Source organism: Myotis lucifugus, unplaced genomic scaffold (genome assembly GCF_000147115.1).
Source record: "Myotis lucifugus unplaced genomic scaffold, Myoluc2.0 scaffold_5, whole genome shotgun sequence".
In the NCBI taxonomy this organism is placed as follows: Eukaryota; Metazoa; Chordata; class Mammalia; order Chiroptera; family Vespertilionidae; genus Myotis; species Myotis lucifugus.
Genome location: NW_005871053.1, coordinates 1,895,812 through 1,914,846, shown reverse-complemented (window position 1 = coordinate 1,914,846; position 19,035 = coordinate 1,895,812). Strand labels below are relative to the sequence as shown.

Here is a 19,035-nt window from a genome sequence, read left to right as displayed (position 1 = left end):
AATTACTGAATGAAGAACCAGTAGAAATGGAACCTTACATAGTTTAAAAATATGTTGCATTTACCAAATATATGTTGGTAGCTCTCAAATTTTTGCCTATAGCTTTCTTCTAAATTTCAGACGCATGTATTTGACTGCCCATTCAACATCTCACTGTTTAGTAACAAATATCTCCAACTTAATACAACCAAATCAGAGCTCCTTATTCCTCCTCAACTTCATCCACCCAATTTTTTTCCCTTTTCCTAGGCCTTCCCCACTCCTGAAAGTAGCACTATCATCAATCCAATAGCTCAAATCAGAAAATTACTTGGGTCATTTTTGACTTCACACTCTTCTCAGCTCCCTATATCCTACTCATCAGCTAGTCCTATGATTTCAAAATCTAATATGTATCTTAAATCTGTCTACTTCCCCCCATAACCATAACCACCATTTTAATCCAAAAGCAACATCAGTCATCTCTCACCTGGAATATTACAACAGCCTCCTTTCTCTAATCATGCCCCCAACCCGAGATATCTATTCTCCTTACAGAGCCTGGGTAATCTTTCAAAAACATAAATCTGATCATGTCATTCTCTTGCTTGACAAGGTTTTACATATTACTTTAATTAAAACAAAATTCCATTATATGGCCACCATGGCCCTACATGTGTGCCCTTGCCAACTTCTCTAAATTTATCTCCTACCTCTCCCCTCACCCCCCATTCTACTCCCTCCACAGGTCCTTCAAGTCGCTCGGCAATTTACAGCTTCAGGATTTTCAAATGTCCGCCTGGACCACCCTCCTACATCAAACATGTTGGGCTCCTTCTCATCCTATTAGAATCAACCAAAATGTTTCTTCCTCAGAGAAATCTTCCCTAACCACCAAGCACTCATCCAGATCCCTGAAGCTTATACACTTTAAGGAAATTTTTTATTGAAAAATAATGTTTTTAATCTAAAGTTTGCAAATTTTACAGAAACACATGATCATGGAACTCCTCAGAACCTTGGAAGAGGCTGGAACAAGTGAAGGATGCTGAAGCTTAGCCTCAATGACTACTCTTTTCAGCAGGTCCTCTCCACTTCCACCTGCACCCCGATAGTCTATTATTGCACCCTATTTATGCTTCTTAGCACCTCTCACATCTGTCACTTCTCTTGTCTGTCTCCTGTGTCAGATTGTCCATTCCAGCAGGGCAGGTGCCAGGCAAGAACACACTGCCAAACACAGCATCTGCCTCAGCAGCACTCGGTAAAGACTTGCCCGTGAGCGAAGAGTCCTCTGGTAATACCAGCGCCAGATAAATGTAAAGAACCACTTGACAATTTAAATGTGCCTGTCATTAAAGCAGGCTTGTTTTCCTTCCCTTTTTCCCATGGTAAGAAGTTTACAGCATGGCACGATTCCTGGTGCAGAAGGAAGAATTCTAATGCCCTCTCTATCTACTCCAAGCCTCAGGAATTTTTAAGGCCACAGCCTAATTTAGAGACAAAAAAGCATTTGTCCAAGAGGGTTGGACTTGGTTACTTGGGTCAAAAACACCATGCTCTGTGTTTGGGAAGAAGAGCTGCCACATGGCTTTGGCTATGGGGACATTAGACAGGGGCCAGGGGCCAGCAACTTCTGTGGAGCCCTCGACTCTTTCTGGGCTCAGTCCTGTCCCATCTGGACACATCTGTGCACCTGTTTTTGTTAGTCAGCCTGAGCTCATCACTGCAGGACATCCCCGCCCCCCCGCCCCCACCAGGCTGTGGCCCTGAGAAGGGGGTCAGGGAAAGGGCCTGGAGTTTTATCTCCAAGGAGAGCTAACACCTAAACCCAGGTGTCTTTGGCACTAACACACTCCCTCTGCTTGAAGGAAAAAGTAGGACTTGAAATTTTACTGACTTACTAATATGATATTCAACCTTGTCTGAAATACTTGCATATTTGGCTAACTGTAAAATGTTGAACAAGTCCTTGGGAGAAAAAAAAAGCATAACTTTTATCAAGTGCAACTAAATATTTCATGTAATTTAACATTTTCTTGTGCTAAAACCTGCAGTGTCACTTGCCAATAGCAGGAATAATGATTAAATTCTAGAATAAGCTACAGAGATCCTTAGATGTCTTCCAGCATACTCTTTTTGAGTGGGGAAAGATGAGATCCCATTCTTACCACCTTACACGGTTTATATTTGGTTTTACTTGGACCAGAGAAGAGTTAGTGGGGTTGCTTTCTAAAGAATGAGAGAAAAAAATCTTGTCTGTGTTCCACTGAAAATCCCTCAAAGTCCTCAAAAAAGAATAAGCCACACCAATCCAGAAATGAACTCAAGGCTCTTTTGTATGTATAGGAACAAACTGCATTCCATCGTTGAGTGGCTCGGGATAGACATCATTTATTTATTTGTGGCAGGTTAAACAGGCAGCTGGAGCGTATATTTTATGGTTAATTAACCTGAGCTAGGTTAATTATGGTGGCAATTAAACCTCAATCCTATACCTTATAGATGGAAGCTCACTGTGACTATCTGCAAATCCAAGCTACAGTATGTCAAACACAAACTTCTGACTGGGAGCAGTTTCAGAACCAATTTACATTCAAATAAAAAGGCACTCCAGTGAGAGGCGTATTAAGATGTTTACATTATGGGGCGTGTGGGATTCATCAAGCAAGGAAGGCTGTTGTAAATCAAGCTCATGGGGAGTGGGTTAAACACACAAAAGGGTTTTAGTGCGTAAGCAACACTTCCTAGTATCTTTTTTTTTTTTTTTTTAGCAACTGAAAAGGAAGTGTTAAGGAAATAGCAAAGAATAAGTAAGGTTTTAAAAATAAAAACTACCAATCATATTTATAGTTTTTCACTCTTACTGGCATGCCAGCTTTAAAAATAGGGGGCGATTAGCACGCAGAACAAAACACATTTTAATACACCAAACTAGAATGAATGGGAGGGGAGGCAAGAGAAAAAACGAGGCCAGCAGTTTGAGGGACTTTTGAAAAGAATTACCCTTTGTTCTTGCTTCTTTTGTAGATTCTACCTTCATGTATTATATGTGGATTTTCCCTGCTGGGTTATCCTATTCCACTCGTTATCTTCAATTCCTAGTACTGAGCCTTCCCACAAAATAGGTGTTTGTTGAATGGGTGTGTAAGAATGAGGTGGTGCTGTCTGTCTGTCTGGATACTTGAGCATTCATTCAGACAGAACTTTATTCCTAAAGAACGCGCCTCTATATGAACAACAACAAAAATATTAGTGGGTGGTCAAATGGATTCTATGAAAAGTTGATTAAGTGTGGAGACTATATCTCCCACTCATGTCTTTCCCCTTTAATCCCCTTTTCTCTGCTCTAGACACTGTGTACTCTTGTGCCAGTTGCTTCATTGGTACTAAAAAAATAGACACTTGATGTATTTTCTAAGCCCTTGCATTTTTTTAAATATATATTTTATTGATTTTTTACAGAGAGGAAGGGAGAGGGATAGAGAGTTAGAAACATCGATGAGAGAGAAACATCGATCAGCTGCCTCCTGCACACCTCCTACTGGGGATGTGCCTGCAACTAAGGTACATGCCCTTGACCGGAATTGAACCTGGGACCCTTCAGTCCGTAGGCCGATGCTCTATCCACTGAGCCAAACTGGTCAGGGCTAGCCCTTGCATTTTTAGTAGATTCCTGAAGAGCACAATATCTGATCCAAAAGATTAAATCTCTAATGTAAAATTTTAGGCCAAGTCCGATTTAAGCACAAGTCTAAACTTTCTTAGTAGTTAAGTCTCCAAGCCACCAAATATTAAAATAATTCTAACCAGTTATTGAGCATTTGATTAGATACACAAAAGTAGTCAAACTATACCCTGAGGGCCAATCCAGCCCACCTCTGTTTTTTATAAATAAAGCTTTATTAGAACACCACCATGCTCATTCATGTATGTATTGTCAATGTTTGCTTTTGAGCCTCAATGGCAGAACTTGTAACAGACTGCATGGCCCATAAAGCCTTAAATATTTACCATGCAACCCTTCACAGAAAAGTTTGTCAACCCCTGGGTTAGGTTGTTCCCTTTTTCAGCTGGCTCTTTGGTTATCATCTAATTTTCCATTATGTACCAGTCTGAGCCCTTATGAGTTATTCTTATTTCCCAAGTTTCAATAAGAGCTGTCTCTGTTTAGAGAACCCTGTGCGTAGCCTGGAATGCAGAGCCTGCACTCTTAAAACATAAACACTTTGTCTCGATATAATTTTAGTGCTTCTGGAACTCCTAGGAAATGAAAACACCAAGAAGCTCCTCTGACAATATTTAGCTCTTAATGAGAACCTAATGCAAGTGGCCTCTTCTTTCGGGAAGCGAATCTTTCGGGGAAGCCACGCTTTACCCATAACATTAAGAGACAATTGCTTTACTTTTTTATGTGAAATAACCTATTGCTTACAATGGCTAATAGTAGCATAACAAAGCCTGATTTCACTGAAAATTTCAAAGGTTATCAAGTGAATGAATCTGGAAGTTGACCTTTCCATAGAACTAACTGGCATAAAGATGTTGAGCTTTTGATAGGGTGACCACCTTTCTTTCTTTTTTTCTTTTTTTCCCACCTTTCGTATTTAAAAGTGGTTGGAGAAATATTTTGGTTTCTTATTTCCAAAATGAATCATAATATTTGGAATAAAACAAATTTGAATCAGTGATGTACATTTTGTAGAATTGAATACTATGTCGTTTTTCCAGAATCTTACCTTTTTAAAAACCAGATGAGTATACATCAGGTCTCCTGATCATGCTTCTTTCTAAGCACTTCTGCCTCGCTAGTGGAAGAAAAGGAGAAAAAAAGTTTCATTTTGCAACTTGAGGGTGACTTGAGGGAATTTTTTGAGCCTGGCATCTTAAAGGTGGGGGAGAAAGAATGGTTTGGGGAGTAGGATCTCTTGGAAGCTATTTTTTCTTCTTGGGTGGAAAGCACTCACAAGAGCCCTGTTTGAGAGCTGTGTGCCTCCAGAGCGTGCTCAAGGGTAAAGGTGGAGTCATTCTGTGCCTACCATGCTCCAGGCGCTGCTCAACAGGCTCTGCCCAGCTCCGCTCACCCGATCTTCAAACTGAGAGAGCAAGCTCAACAGCCAATGAGCTGCAAAGCGAGAATTGGAATTCAGGTGCCCTGACTTCAAGGCGAGGCAAAGGGGCCATTTAGAATGACTGAATGGCTCAAAGCACTGCCCCTAAGGGAAAGGAGCTGGGCAGCTGCAGTCCCGGCTGATGGCATTGTGTGTGCAGAAGCTTAGAACAAGGCTGCCTGAGCTAGCGATCTAAAGGGAAGTCAGCTGTGCTTCCTGGATACTGACCAGTGGATCTAGAGAATATCAAACATCCCCAGCCGGTTCAGTGGATAGAGTGTGGGCCTGCAGACCGAAGGGTCCCAGGTTCGATTCTGGTCAAGGGTATGTACCTCAGTTGCAGGCTTCTCCCTGGCCCTGGTCAGGGCGTGTGCAGGAAGCAACCAATAGATGTGTTTATCACGTGGATATTTTCTCTGTCTTTCCCTCTCTCTTCCACTCTCTCTAAAAATCAATGGAAAAATACCCTCAGGTGAGGATTTTTTAAAAAGGAAAAGAATATCAAACAATTCCTTCGGTTTGCTTACTGCTTGATTTTCTAGCAGATCTGAATGCACTACTGCAGGCTTGTGTTATTTAATTGCCCAAGCAATATGAGAAGTAGAATAGGTAAGAGTGACCACAAAGGAAGAGAGGAGCGTGTGCAGACGGGACAATGAAGTCTTTGTAGATATATTTTTAGCTTCATGGGGTTTTTTAAAAGCTTTGCTAAATCACTTGAGTTACAGGAAAGAATCTTTCACTAGGGATTTTGTCCAGATTCATCTATTCTTTTAACTAATCATGTCACAGCTATTTACTTCAAATTCTGCTCTTCTATGCTGGTTCAGGGATTCCATCTCTGGGAAACCCTGATTCCCCGTCACCAAAACAATGTAGAACTAAAGGCACTAGAGTGAACCTGATCAGTTTTGTTATCTTTATTTACTATCCAGTATAAGTAAGCAATACTTTGTCATAAACTATTGACCATCTCAGAGCTATCCTGAGTGTCAGACATCACCCCGACCCACCCTTGCTGGTACCCCAGAGTCTCCTAAGATACAACCCTACACCTTGATCTTGGTTCATGATGTTCAGCGTGTGTGCACAGGGTGGTGGCTGTTTGGAAGGGCGGCCCCCGCACTGCTGTATAATAAAGTGGTGTCACCCCCTCCACCTCCTTGTGGTTAATGGGAAGTTCTTTTCGGCATTTCCTTTCATTTCTGAGTCAGTCTCCTCACCAGCGCATCAGTCCTTTCCTTTGGCCTGGACAAGCTTCTCTGAGCACATCCTTTCCTTCTTACAGCTCCTTGAGTTCTCAATACCCACCATTCAAAGTAGAAACAATGCCTGGTGTCTGCACTTTACCCAAAGAAAAACGGCTTTAGTTGTCTTTCAACATGTTAATATCTGACATAATGAAATCACTTTAAAAAAGCAGGGGCTGGGAGGTGGGTGCGGCGGGGGGGCTAGCTGATTTGGCTCAGTGGATAGAGTGTCAGGCCTGCAGACTGAAGGGTCCCAGGTTTGATTCCAGTCAAGGGCACATGCCCAGGTTGTGGGCTCGATCCCCAGTAGGGGGCGTGCAGGAGGCAGCCACTAAGTGATTCTCTGTCATCATTGATGTTTCTATCTCTCTCTCCCTCTGCCTTCCTCTCTGAATTCAAAAAATATATATATATATTTTAAAAAGCAGGGGGCATTAGGTCATAGAGAATAGTTTTCTTTCTAGACTATGGAGGACTCTGGTGGTGGGAGGGATAAGGAATGATTTAAGAATGAGAAATGAGAGTTCCCAGTGGACAGTAGCCATTCTGGTTTTATTTGTGATAACAATCAACTTTTTGTTTCATCTTTGTTGAATACTATTAACGCCATACTTTTCCCTAAATTCAAGGAAAAACAAACTTAGAGGGGAAAATACCATTTTTTTTCTACTGAGAATCACATATCTTGAAACTATTAATGCCAGAAGCATCACTTTAGTTGTTCATTCACCTCATCCTGTATGAGATTCCATTGAAATTTTGATTTCATAGGTGAGGACACTGAAGAATAGAAGTGACAGTATTGGGGTCAGAGTTGAGATTTCTGACATAGGCAGTAGACCTCAACTTAAGGAAAAACATGTTAGTAGCTACGACATGCTTGACAGTATGCTTTTTTACAATGTCAGGATGCATTTATCTTTTTATCAGCAATTACAGTGGCGGGAAACACAACTTGGGAAGTAAGAACAAGAGGGTCTGGCCTAGCCAGTTTGGCTCAGTGGATAGAGTGTAGTCCTGCAGACTGAAGGGTCCCCGGTTTGATTCTGGTCAAGGATCCCTGGCTCTGGTCGGGGCTCGTGTGGGAGGCAACCAATCAATGTGTCTCTCTCACATCGATTTTTTTTCTCTCCCTGTCTCTCCCCCACCCTTCCACTCTCTAAAAATCAATGGGAAAAATATCCTCTGGTAGGGATTAAAGTAGGAGGAGGAGGTGGAGGAGGAGGAGGAGGAGGAGGAGGAGGAGGAGGAGGAGAAGAAGAGGAGGAGGAGGAAGAAGAAGGTCTGCTATTTAAGATAACTCTGAAGCTCTAATTTTAAAATATATTATTGATTTCAGAGAAGAAGGGAGAGGGAAAGAAACATAGAAACATCAATAATGGGAATCATTGACCAGCTGCCTGCTACATGCCTGTACTGGGGATTGAGCCCACAACCTGGGCATCTGCCCTGACTGGGAATTGAACCATAAACTCCTGGTTCATAGGTCGACGCCCAACCACTAAGCCACATCAGCGGGGCAACTTTGAAGTTCTAAATCTTTGATTTTGTTATCTATGAAATAAAAATAACAATATCTACTTCACACTTTCAATGATTACATGAGTTAATACACACGCGAATGTTTTCTATAGAGTTCTACTTATCCTTGAACACTGTTAGCCCCAAAGATATAATTATCAAAGGTATGACTATACTGTTTTTTGTTAATACAGTAGGAACAATATTTAAAAATTCTATCAGATGAGTTTTAGTAACAGTATTAGAAATATCTGCTTTACCTCATTTTAACCATGTTCTTGAATGCCTGTATTATTTAAATATTAAAATGCACCATCTAAATAAACACCAATCTTGAAATACTTATTTTTCAGTCAGTTTCCTTGTTGAAAAATAATAGCAAATAATTTCTTGCAGAAGGCAATAAGTAGTACTATTTACTCACAGTGATTGTAATTTTGTATTTGCCTTAATACAAAATGAACGTAATTTTCCAAAGGATTTGTCCCACCCCAACTCCAAATGCTCGATACAACATATGGCACTGAATTAAAATTCTAGTGGCTTTGAAAGTTGGTACCTGCCAGAAAAGCCTGTAGAGAGGACTAATGAGATGTATTTATTTTATATTATGACAATTACAGAGAAGAAAAGGTTCTGCTAGATTAGAAATGTGACCGTCATGATAAAAATCATGTCATCTCCCAAAAGAGGCCTGAACATAATTTATTAATAAAGATATTGCAACTATCAAACTGTAAAATCAAATGCACTTTACTAGGCTTTAAAATAACTGACAGAGCTTCATGTAGATGAGCAAAATCAAGCATTGCCTGTATAGATCATTAAAATGGAAGGTGGCAAAGAACAAACAAAAAAACCCACTGCTGAACCTAAGAATCTGGTCCTCTTTTGCTTATAAATATCGTAATTGTATATGTATTGAGCATAAATTATTTCAAACTCTACACAAAAATTATCACACCCCCCAAAAAAACAAACAAACAAACAAACTGCAGGGGCTGGAAACTTTCATTGTACATCAAAATACTTAATCACATAAAATTCACCATAATATGCTTTGGAAGAGTTGATGGCATTTTGTGGATGTGAGAAACCATTCCTTTCGGTCTCCTGCAGTCAGTTTTTGCCCTTCTTTCCATCGCTAACATGAAAAAGGCCTGGGTAAAACAGGCCTCGATTGCGGCTCAAGTTGCACGAATCTCCGGGGGAGAGATCCCGAGATGCAGTTGGTTCTTCCGTGTGGCACTGCACTCCTGCTCTGTAACACCCACGCTCACCTTTTCAAGGCTACAACAGCAGCATCTAGGAAGAGAAGGCCCTGCCTTAGACATCTGAGAATAAAGCCCAAATGGCAGAAGGCAGAATTGTCTGAAAGCAGCCACAGGGCGGCACAAAGAACCGCAGTCCTCACGCAGGCAAAGGGGGGAACCTCCTTCCACGAGTGAGGAAAGTGTTGGGGTGCAGGGTCTGTCAGGAGACAAGGATGTTCTATTACCTCTAAAATAGAACTTAGATGAGTTATTATTTAGCACTTCAGGAATAAATTTCATTCTTGCATGATTGTCCTTGTAGAAGGAAACAGCACCATTTGCTTCAGAAATGTTTTATTTTCAGTATATCATAGCTTGGAAATTTGGTTCTACTAATATCAAACATAAAAATGGGAGAGAATGAGACTTCCCAAAGACTGGCACAGGCTCTAAAGAATCACACCGAAGGAAGTAAAAGCATCACTTGCTCCCCCCCACCCCCACCCCGCCCACCCCCCATGGTCCTCGGGGATCGCACTGCAGTTTGGGTAACGAGAAAGTGTACTTGTTTCAAAATCAGAGTATTTGGTTCAAAAGTCAGAGTAGCCTCTCTCCTGAAAACCATAATTCCTTTTTTTCCCCCATTACCTTTTACTTTTATTTACTGAAGTGTTCTACAACTTCTTAGTCAACTTTGAAATTTTTTACTTGGCTGCGCAATCTTGAATTTCCTTTAGGTTACAAAATAGATTTGCCTATAGTACCCTCTTCTAATTGTTTTCAACTTTTTTCATAATTCCTTTTATTAGACCTATTTTACTGAGCATTAAGCAGCACAAATCCAAATGATAAAGTACAGGCAGGTACATAGGCCTGTAATTCAGTCCCGCTGAATGTGAGAGTGCAGACACACACAAACCTTCCACAATTTACCATCCTGCAAACTACAGCATTTTATAGAGCTCCGTACCTTTTAAAAATAACACATACATACATACATTCTTTTCTCAGCCAATGCAGCAAGTCATTTTTACAAGAAGTAGAAAAAAAAGACTCACGCCAATGGGTTTGTTTAAAATTAAGCAGAGCTATGCTGATAACAGATGTCTAGTTGTAATTCACTTCCCTAATGCTGACGAATAGATGTATTCATAAACAAATCAAATGAATTGCCAAGAGATAAATGCTACTGTTAACACCCCATCAGCTACTGGTTTCAGTTGTGCTTCTCAATCAGGCAAAATGTTCTTTCCCCAACTCCTCTAACTATTTATTTTGCTTCCTGCCAATCTTGCAAATAATTCGTCTTGTGTGTCTTTTCCTCATAAATGCTTCCTGCAGCTTGATTGCTTTGCCTATGCAGCACTTTATTTCAAACTGCTATTTTACCTTTGTAAACATGTAGGACTTTCTAAGCTTGAGGAGAATGCCCAAAAGGCATGCAAAAACGAGGCTGTAATTAGATCAGCCGAGTATATTGTACAGCTTATTTGGCTTTCTCTCTTTGTATCCAATGTTGCATTCCCAGTCTCGGCGCAGAGCAGTAAATGAACATTTACTCCAGCAAAGAGGTCCTGGTATCAACATGTTTAATTTATTATTATTGCAAAGAACAGTTTTCCCATGACTAGTGAAATAGAATACATATAATATATTTAAGGATCTGCACCCAGACCACAAAATACGGGGGTGGGAAGGAGGAAAGAGAAAAGCAGAAAACAAAAGAGAAAATAGAAGTAATATCAGTTACCACATGAGTTTTTGTGGTAAAAAATAGAATATGACGTGCAATAGTGCAATTTTCCTTTGCTAGTCCAGCAATGCAAGTCTTAATAGGAAGTCCACCAATGTTCTTTCCGCGTTTCAGGATTTAGTTGCGTGCTTGCCGGGGGTTAGAGTTCCTGCCGGACTTCTGACTCTGCGTGGAATCGCTGTGGCTAGAATCACTTTTATTCAGTCCAAGGTGACGGAGCTTCATATCCCAGCGCTGTGAGATTTAAAACAGAAAGTGGTCGCATGCGCATGTTACCAGGGCTGTCATTTCTGATTCTCCCAGCTGAGTGAGACTGCAAAGTCAGGTCTCAACAGCATTTTACTACTTTCCAAAAGTCTAAGCTCTATGTCCCAGGGTAACAATGACATTGATGCGGTATGAACATAATTCTCAGATTTTAAAAAGCGCAAACTTGGCTACCTAGATCAATAATGCTTTCATATCAAACCTTAAGCTTAAAATTTCCACGTCAGTAAATGGTGACACAAATCTCTGTTGCTACCTGTGAAATTTCCTGAGATAAAAAAATACAAGCCTGGCCCTTTACAGGTGGTCAGCAAATGGAAGATTTACATAGACAATTTGAAGGAAGAGCTATTTTTCATCTTCCTCTCTTATAACATAAAAGGACATATAGCCCTTTTAAATCCATGTGATTTGAGCAATGAAAGAAAAAGAAAATTTAAGATGGGAATAGGGTCTCTTAAAAATAGTTTTCTAAGTAGTACCTACCAAGGGCAATGAACAGCAGAGACAAGTTTCTGCCCTCATTCTCAGTTTTACAAAGCAGTCATTACCAACCTTTTTAATAACCACAAGCAAGTTTACTAATGTTTCAGATGAACAATGTGATGATGTTTACATGGAATATAATAAATTAAAAGGGAGTTACATTATGAATATTATAAGCAGTAAGAAAGAATAAAGACTATAGCGATACTTCTCAAATTTCAATGAATAGAGAAATAACCTGTAGATCTTGATAAATTGCAGGTCAGATTCTCATTCAGTGGGCCTGCAATGGGGCCCCAAGATTTTCATATTTAACAAGCTCCCAGGTGATGCCAACGTTGCTGGTCCAGGGACCACACTTTGAGTAGCAAGGAGTGAATATCAAATTCTAACTCCATCGGTTACCATGCCAAGTTTCTTAAACTTACTCCACCTCCTTTTCATCATCAACACATTGAAATTAATAATAGAATCTGCTTATAAGACTGTTCTGAAGAGTAATAGATGAAAAATGTATCAAGTGCTTAGTTCATAATAAATTATCATTTTTCAATTACCAAAAGTAATTCATTTTAGACACTTTATTCCACAGTCTTATTGTTTTTCATATTAAAAGAACAGTCTGATTCTCAGTTCTCCAAGGCAGGGCAAATATCTTAATTTGAACAACCTACTATAACAGAGACTTAAACAACCACTTGCATGGAAAAACATAAAAAGGTTTTTATTTAATTCTTGATCTAGCTACTGAAAGCAAAAAAATCAGTTAAATGAGCAACTCTTATGTTAAAACACACACACACACACACACACACACACACTAGTGTCCTCCACAAAACTATTTTTCCCATCCTCAAATTAACTGGAAAACTAAAGATCTCAATTATTCTTTTTTATAATGAAAGATTATTTTTCCTTCCCCCCCCCCCATCACTATTTATTCCCTCTGCGCCCTCTAATAATTCTAATCAAAAGAGATTTTTCCAGCCCAGCCGGTGTGGTTCAGTGATTGAGCATTGACCTATGAACCAGGAGGTCATGGTTCAAGTCTTAATCAGGGTACATGCACGAGTTGCGGGCTCAATCCCCAGTGTGGGGCCTGTAGGAGGCAGCCAATCAATAATTCTCTCTCTTCATTAAAATTTCTATCTCTCCCTCTCCCTTCCTCTCTAAAATCAATAAAAACATATATATTTTTTAAAGGTTTTTCCACAATCAAGTTTACTAATAACCAAGGACTTTAGTAGCTACATATGAATTAAATTGTTGAGCATGTTTAAATCTAGACTAAGAATACAAATAATTTCACAATGAAAACTCTGTGTGAGTCCCCTATAGAAAGCAATAGAAAATATGTTTGCCTTACTAAGCAACAGGACAAACAAGCCATGCATCCTGGGTCTTTACATGATGTTAATTGTTTTGGTACCAAAAGAGAAGCCCTGTTACATGCTTTGCAGCAGGGATGTTAAAAGCTCTTCCATCTGGTACAGGAATTTAGGACACATTCCTGTTCTGCATTAGCAAGCAGAAAACCAAATTAAGCCAGAACCGGTTTGGCTCAGTGGATAGAGCGTCGGCCTGAGGACTCAAGGGTCCCGGGTTCGATTCTGGTCAAGGGCATGTACCTTGGTTGCGGGCACATCCCCAGTGGGGAGTGTGCAGGAGGCAGCTGATCAATGTTTCTCTCTCGTTGATGTTTCTGGCTCTCTATCCCTCTCCCTCCCTCTCCCTTCCTCTCTGTAAAAAATCAATAAAATATATTTTTAAAAAATAAATAAAATAAAAAAAAACAAATTAAAAGGACAGTAGAGATTCCAAATACTGAAGAAGAGCCACTTTTTAATAAACACCAAACTAATTGAAAAGAGATACAAATAGAGAATTCTCACAAGTCTAAACTTGAATTACATCTCACTTTTGACAATCATTCCAAAGTTAGGGGTGGGGCGGTGGGGGGGAGAGCTTACTGGAGGGCAGTTTCTCCCTGCAAAATAATACCCTCTACATTTTTGTAGGTCACTTGAACTCGAATGTTTCTGCTGCGCCGAGTGCCAGATGTATAAGGTAAACTGCCCAGGGGTTTTTTAACTTACCCTGTAAATGTTTCCCAACCCTTCAAACTCACAGAAGGAAGAGGATGTATTATGTTTGGTACAATTTCCACTCTCCCCACCCCCACCCCACCCACTACACACACACACACACACACACCATTTTCAATTCTTTGCCCCTCTATATATTCTCCCATGTTCTTTGACACTGATTTGCTTAGTATAGTAAGAAGAAATGGAACCTTCTATCTGAAAGGTAATTTACAGTGCTTTTTAAAAAATGCAACACTTCCAGAATTTAAGGTTCACTGGCTCAGAAATAAAGCTACATGACTGCTCTAAGGAGCTTTTATATACAGATGAATGTGGCTGCACCTTGTACATAGAAAATGGTGGCTATGCATTGAGACAATATTGGTAGTTTCCTACTCATTCTTTCTTCTCTTCTGTGACTCACAGAACTGCAATTTGCTCAAGGACACAATATGCCCAGCTAAACAAAACTACAGTTCCCAGCCTCTCTTGCAATTAAGGACCGACATGAGACCCAGTCGGATGTAAATGTTGCTAGATGCAGCACTTGGAAACTCCTTTTTACCTCTCTTTTCTTTCTCCCTAAAATGTGTGATGCTGGAGGTGGGCAGCTCTCTTGTGACCTCCAGGTGAACATGAGTATGGGAGGAATATCCTTAAAAATGGCAGAGCAGGAAGCTGGAAGGAACCTGGGGCTCTAAAGATAATGTGGAGTCACCCTACCAGGACTGGACTAACTACAACTAGAATTCGCATTGTGAGAAGTTAGGCAACTATAGTTACATTTCTCATATGCATACAGAGAACTTCCTAAATGAAATCAATATTAAAAGCAAACTCAGTCCTGGAATTTTAAATATATATACATATATCAGATTTTAATATTTCTCATGGAGTTGAGTGGAGCCACTTCGTTTGTGACAAATGGCTGGTTTTCTGTGTATCACTTTAAACATAAAACAGAGGCTTACCTTAACTTTTTTACCAAGTCGATCCTTCCATTTTTCAGCAATAGAACCCTCCACCAACAGTAATCTGCATTTGTTAAAGCAAGCACGTTTGAAAATTAAAACATATTACTGAAAATTACAAGAAACCATTGCAAAGACTTACCTGCTTATTCTAGAATAGAATGACCATGTTTTAGAACAGTAATTTTTTTAGAATAGTAATTTCTTTTTAATCTTGATTGTTGAAAGTATTACAGATGTCCCCTAGTTATCCCCACTGACACCTTCTAGCCCTCACCTGCCCCTCCGCCCCAGGTCTTTACCACAATATTGTCTGTGTCCGTGGGTTATGCATATATGCATACAAGTTCTTTGGTTAATCTCTTCCCACCAACCCACTCACCCCCACCTTCCCTCTGAGATTCTACAATCTTACAACAGTAATTCTTAACCATTTGGAAGCCATGGACCCCTTTAAGAACAAATGAAGTGATGACCCCTCTCCCCAAAAAAATGCACACCCACAAATTATACACATATACCCTACCCAGTACTTGCAATTGAGGGGCCCACCCCCCTACCGTCTGTAATCCCTTAGTAGGCAGACAGATCCCAGGTTAAGAATCCCAGAGTAAGATCTCTAGAGAAGGACAGTAGGATAGGATAGGCAGAGAAATTGTTCTGAATCCTTAACCCTTTGCGGTCCAATGTTATTTTTGGAATTCGAACAGTCTGGTCCAAATTAACTGACGGGATTGAATGCTGAACTTTTTAATGTTCTTACTGCTCGACATTGGACCTGCTCCTAGCTCCTGGTCTGTCGAGTCAGCCTCGAGGTTGGACCTAAAAGGGTTAAGGAGCGGATTACCTGGAGCGCTCCTCATCTTCATAGCCCATGATGATGTACTCCTCATTAACATGCAGTGGAGGACACAGGCAGCCAGAGCTGGTGTACAGGTTAACCGTGTCCCTTGGAATGTTCACCAGAGAAGACTTCAGGATCTCCTTCACCTCGACCACTGCAGTCACGTCATGGCACTTGGTCTTGACCTCTTTCACTTTAGCCCGAATGACTGGGTAAAAGACAGTGAAGCTGATATGGTCATGTGATCCACAATAGGTGCCACCTTCAAAAAGGTCAAGTAGGCTCCTGTCTAGTCAGTTCTTCTCTACTTGATGCTCAATGAATGGAGAGGAAAAGTCAGCCAGATTTCTGTCCTAGATGTTAGTGAGTGACACACTGCACAGCACACCTGTCCCCTTAATGTTCAGCCCTGATCGCCTTCCAATTAGTGTACAAATATAATTGTGTGTGTATTTCATTGAGAAAAATGCATCTATATAATCAAAGGTCGGGCCAATCTGATGTAATTTCCCTCCAAAATTTCATTTGGATGTGTGAATATGGGTGTCCGCAGTTTCCACTGCTGCCAACAGGAACTTAAACTTTATTAATTTCACTATATGTAAAGACCTAGTACTTAAATAAGCTTCGTTTTCTTGTCAGTATTCTTTTATCGGGTCTATTAATGGATTGTCTAAGGAGTTGGGGGTCTCATTAGTGTTATAAAGATGTCCTGTTCTACTGTGTTTCCAAACTGTTTCTGTGACCTTTTCACCTTCCTCACTTTCGCTCCCGGTTTAGACACCAGCGCCTTTTTCCTTTTGTTTCAGTACAGATTTTCTTTCATACGCTCCTGTAAGCATTCGACTTTTTTTTTTTTTTTAGTAAAAACAGTCACCACTAGATCTTGCTTCCTCCATCCTCTTTGAAGTCAGACCCTCCAACATTCCTTCCCCGCCTGTGCTATGGAATACAGTCTAAGGTGTCGGTTGCATTCACCTACCTCTCTCGATGGATAAACCGACACCCCGTTTATCTCACAAGCGTTGGCTTCCCTTCTCAATATACAGACAAACTGCCTTAAAAATAATCAATTCAGTGGCAAAGCTGAAGTATTTGACTCATAATCTAGCAAGTACAGATCTGCTTCTTTTCTGTATTTCTCCTCTTTGGAGGGGCCAAATTCTTTAGATTCCTACTTGTGGTAAATGAGCTCTTTTTTTTTCTTAAAGGGGGAGTTTGAAAAAGGCTGCGAAGTAAAAAATGTCAATTTGTAAGAAGCCAGTGGCTCTCTCCCAGGCACCCTCATTGCTCTAGCTCAATATCCATGGATGTTATATGGAGAAAAATACGTGTCCAAATGAATCCCCTTTTTAAAAGCCCCTTAGGCACATATCAGCAGATCACTTTCATCTGAGTCACCACATATTTTAGAAGTTTTGGACTCAAAAAAAAAAAGGGAAAAAAGTAACCCATGAAAATTAGCCAACTAATAGCTGCGTCCATGCCCCAACTCCATACAGAAACTTATCTAATTTCCCACCAGTACAATGCACATACAATAGAAATTAAGTTACTAATTCTAAAAAATTTAGGACAAAAACCTCATTTTTGCTTCACAGGTATTTAATTTTCAGAAAATTGGGTGCCTCAAATATGAGAACTTACAGCAAACAAAATACAACTGCCCCTGCTCGGTGTGACTTGTGAGTAAAGGGATCCCTTTCTGTCAGTGTTCTATTCTATATTTTAACAAAAGATAAGATTTCCCGTTTGGAAATGTCCTTTTGGAGAATCAGATGATAAATTCACAACCCAGCCAGCAGACATTTTGGGATCCTGGTTTATGTGAATGTGCTTCGCAGCATCCATCAACTCTTAGAGATTAGTGAGCTGTGCAAACGTTCTCAGACTAATGATTTATTTACCCAGTGTGGCTACTATTTTCATTAGAAATTTTTAGCACACATACCCCCTCCAAAATAAATATCTCTCTGCAAGACTTACTTTATTATTCAGTAATTTTATGAAAGCTCAAGAAATTTTACCTGAACTAATTCTGAATGAAGCAGAGGTTTTGTCTGAGTTATCAATTACTCCCACCCCCCTTTATTTTCTCAATAGACACATAGATATTTATGAAAATCAATATATTTGGGGATTTTAAATTTTTTTCAGAGGCTTTTTTTTCTGCTATTTAATCATTGGAGTGCCTGCCTTCCCCACAGAAGCTCTAAGTAAGACCCAGGCAAGTGAAAATCCTTAAACTGCAGGCAACCTGGTTATTATTGTTTGGTTATGAGAAAGTATCTTCTTTCCACTGATTGTGATCTGTATCCCATTTGATGTGACAGCATTCTTTCAGCAACCTTGTTGAAAATATTCTCTTTCCATGACTTGCAACCACTAGTATTTTGACTTTCAACAAAAATAATAGCAGCACTATGAAAGCTGAATAAAGTAAAAATTGATTAAGTCAAGTAAAATAAATACAAACTCAATTGAACTTCAAGCACCTCTCATGCTCAGTTCCTCCTCAGGCTCTCGAGGGGGAGAGTCCCTCCCGCCCAGTTTGAAATGTATCTCTATACTTGGTTACATGATTCTATGACACAGCATTGCTACCTGATATGCTTCAAAATCAATGATTTGTTAAGAATCTTGCCCACATCAGACATTTTAATTATTTGGGACAGGTATCCTCTCAAAAGTTGTCCTTATTTATTTGCTTTTAAGTCTTATTCTTGAACTGCTCTCTCTCTCTCTCTCTCTCTCTCTCTCTCTCTCTCTCTCTCACACACACACACACACACACACACACACACACACACTTCTTTACACAGCAGTTTATAGATCAACCATGAAGTTATCCTTACCATAGTTGTAATTGTTTCGGAAATAGGTCTTCTGTGTAGCTCTAATAGGCTTACATTTGCAGCGTTCTGAAAAACATAACATTTTATCTGTAAGCAAAATTTCAACATTAGCTTTCATTTATTTATGCACACTTTTTTGGTTGGTTAGATTCAATTTGGTGGCGATAAGGCTCTTTAGAGATTCTATGTGTCTGATCTCTTTGCCTGGAGTTATATTCATCTTCATTCTCTCTGCATAGACTTCTTTTTCAGTAACAGTAGACTCAGAAGTTCCTACTCTCTAACAAATTACCCAAATCCTGAGGAAACACCTTCACCACCATGCATGAGGAGAGATTGACCCCTGAATCCTGAAAGAGGATGCTTCGTGCTCATGAAAGTAGACTCAACGCCTAGTGAGAGGCAACTTCCTTCTTATGCTCAGGTAACTGGTTTACCCCTCAGAATACCCCTGCATTTATATAGGCCTTACAGGTGACACAGCACTCCTCCAAATCTTAGTTCCTGGACCGACAAGCTACTCGATGAGATAAGCAGGTATTATTACAACCTAGTGCACTTTGTGAAGTTTTTAAGAAGAAAGGCTCAGCCCCTTCATAGGCAGAATACCTGCTATTTAACTCAATGGCATCTTTACGTTTAGTGGAGGAAATTACTA

General features: G+C 40.0%; 1 protein-coding gene across 2 annotated transcripts in view; it reads right to left on the bottom strand.

The window, feature by feature from the left end:
- Nucleotides 1-10,165: 10,165 nt before the first annotated feature.
- Nucleotides 10,166-19,035, bottom strand: part of FRZB (frizzled related protein) — a 32,781-nt gene continuing 23,911 nt past the window's right edge. The window contains exons 3-6 of one of the 2 annotated variants that reach the window (XM_006083032.3): nucleotides 18,378-18,443; nucleotides 15,526-15,730; nucleotides 14,679-14,742; nucleotides 10,166-11,101 (exon numbers count right to left, since the gene is read on the bottom strand). In XM_006083032.3, coding sequence (XP_006083094.1) covers nucleotides 10,985-11,101; nucleotides 14,679-14,742; nucleotides 15,526-15,730; nucleotides 18,378-18,443 — 452 coding nt within the window. In that variant the 3' untranslated portion in view covers nucleotides 10,166-10,984. The remainder of the gene's footprint in view (nucleotides 11,102-14,678; nucleotides 14,743-15,525; nucleotides 15,731-18,377; nucleotides 18,444-19,035) is intronic. The other variant, XM_014467387.2, reaches the window with a different exon arrangement.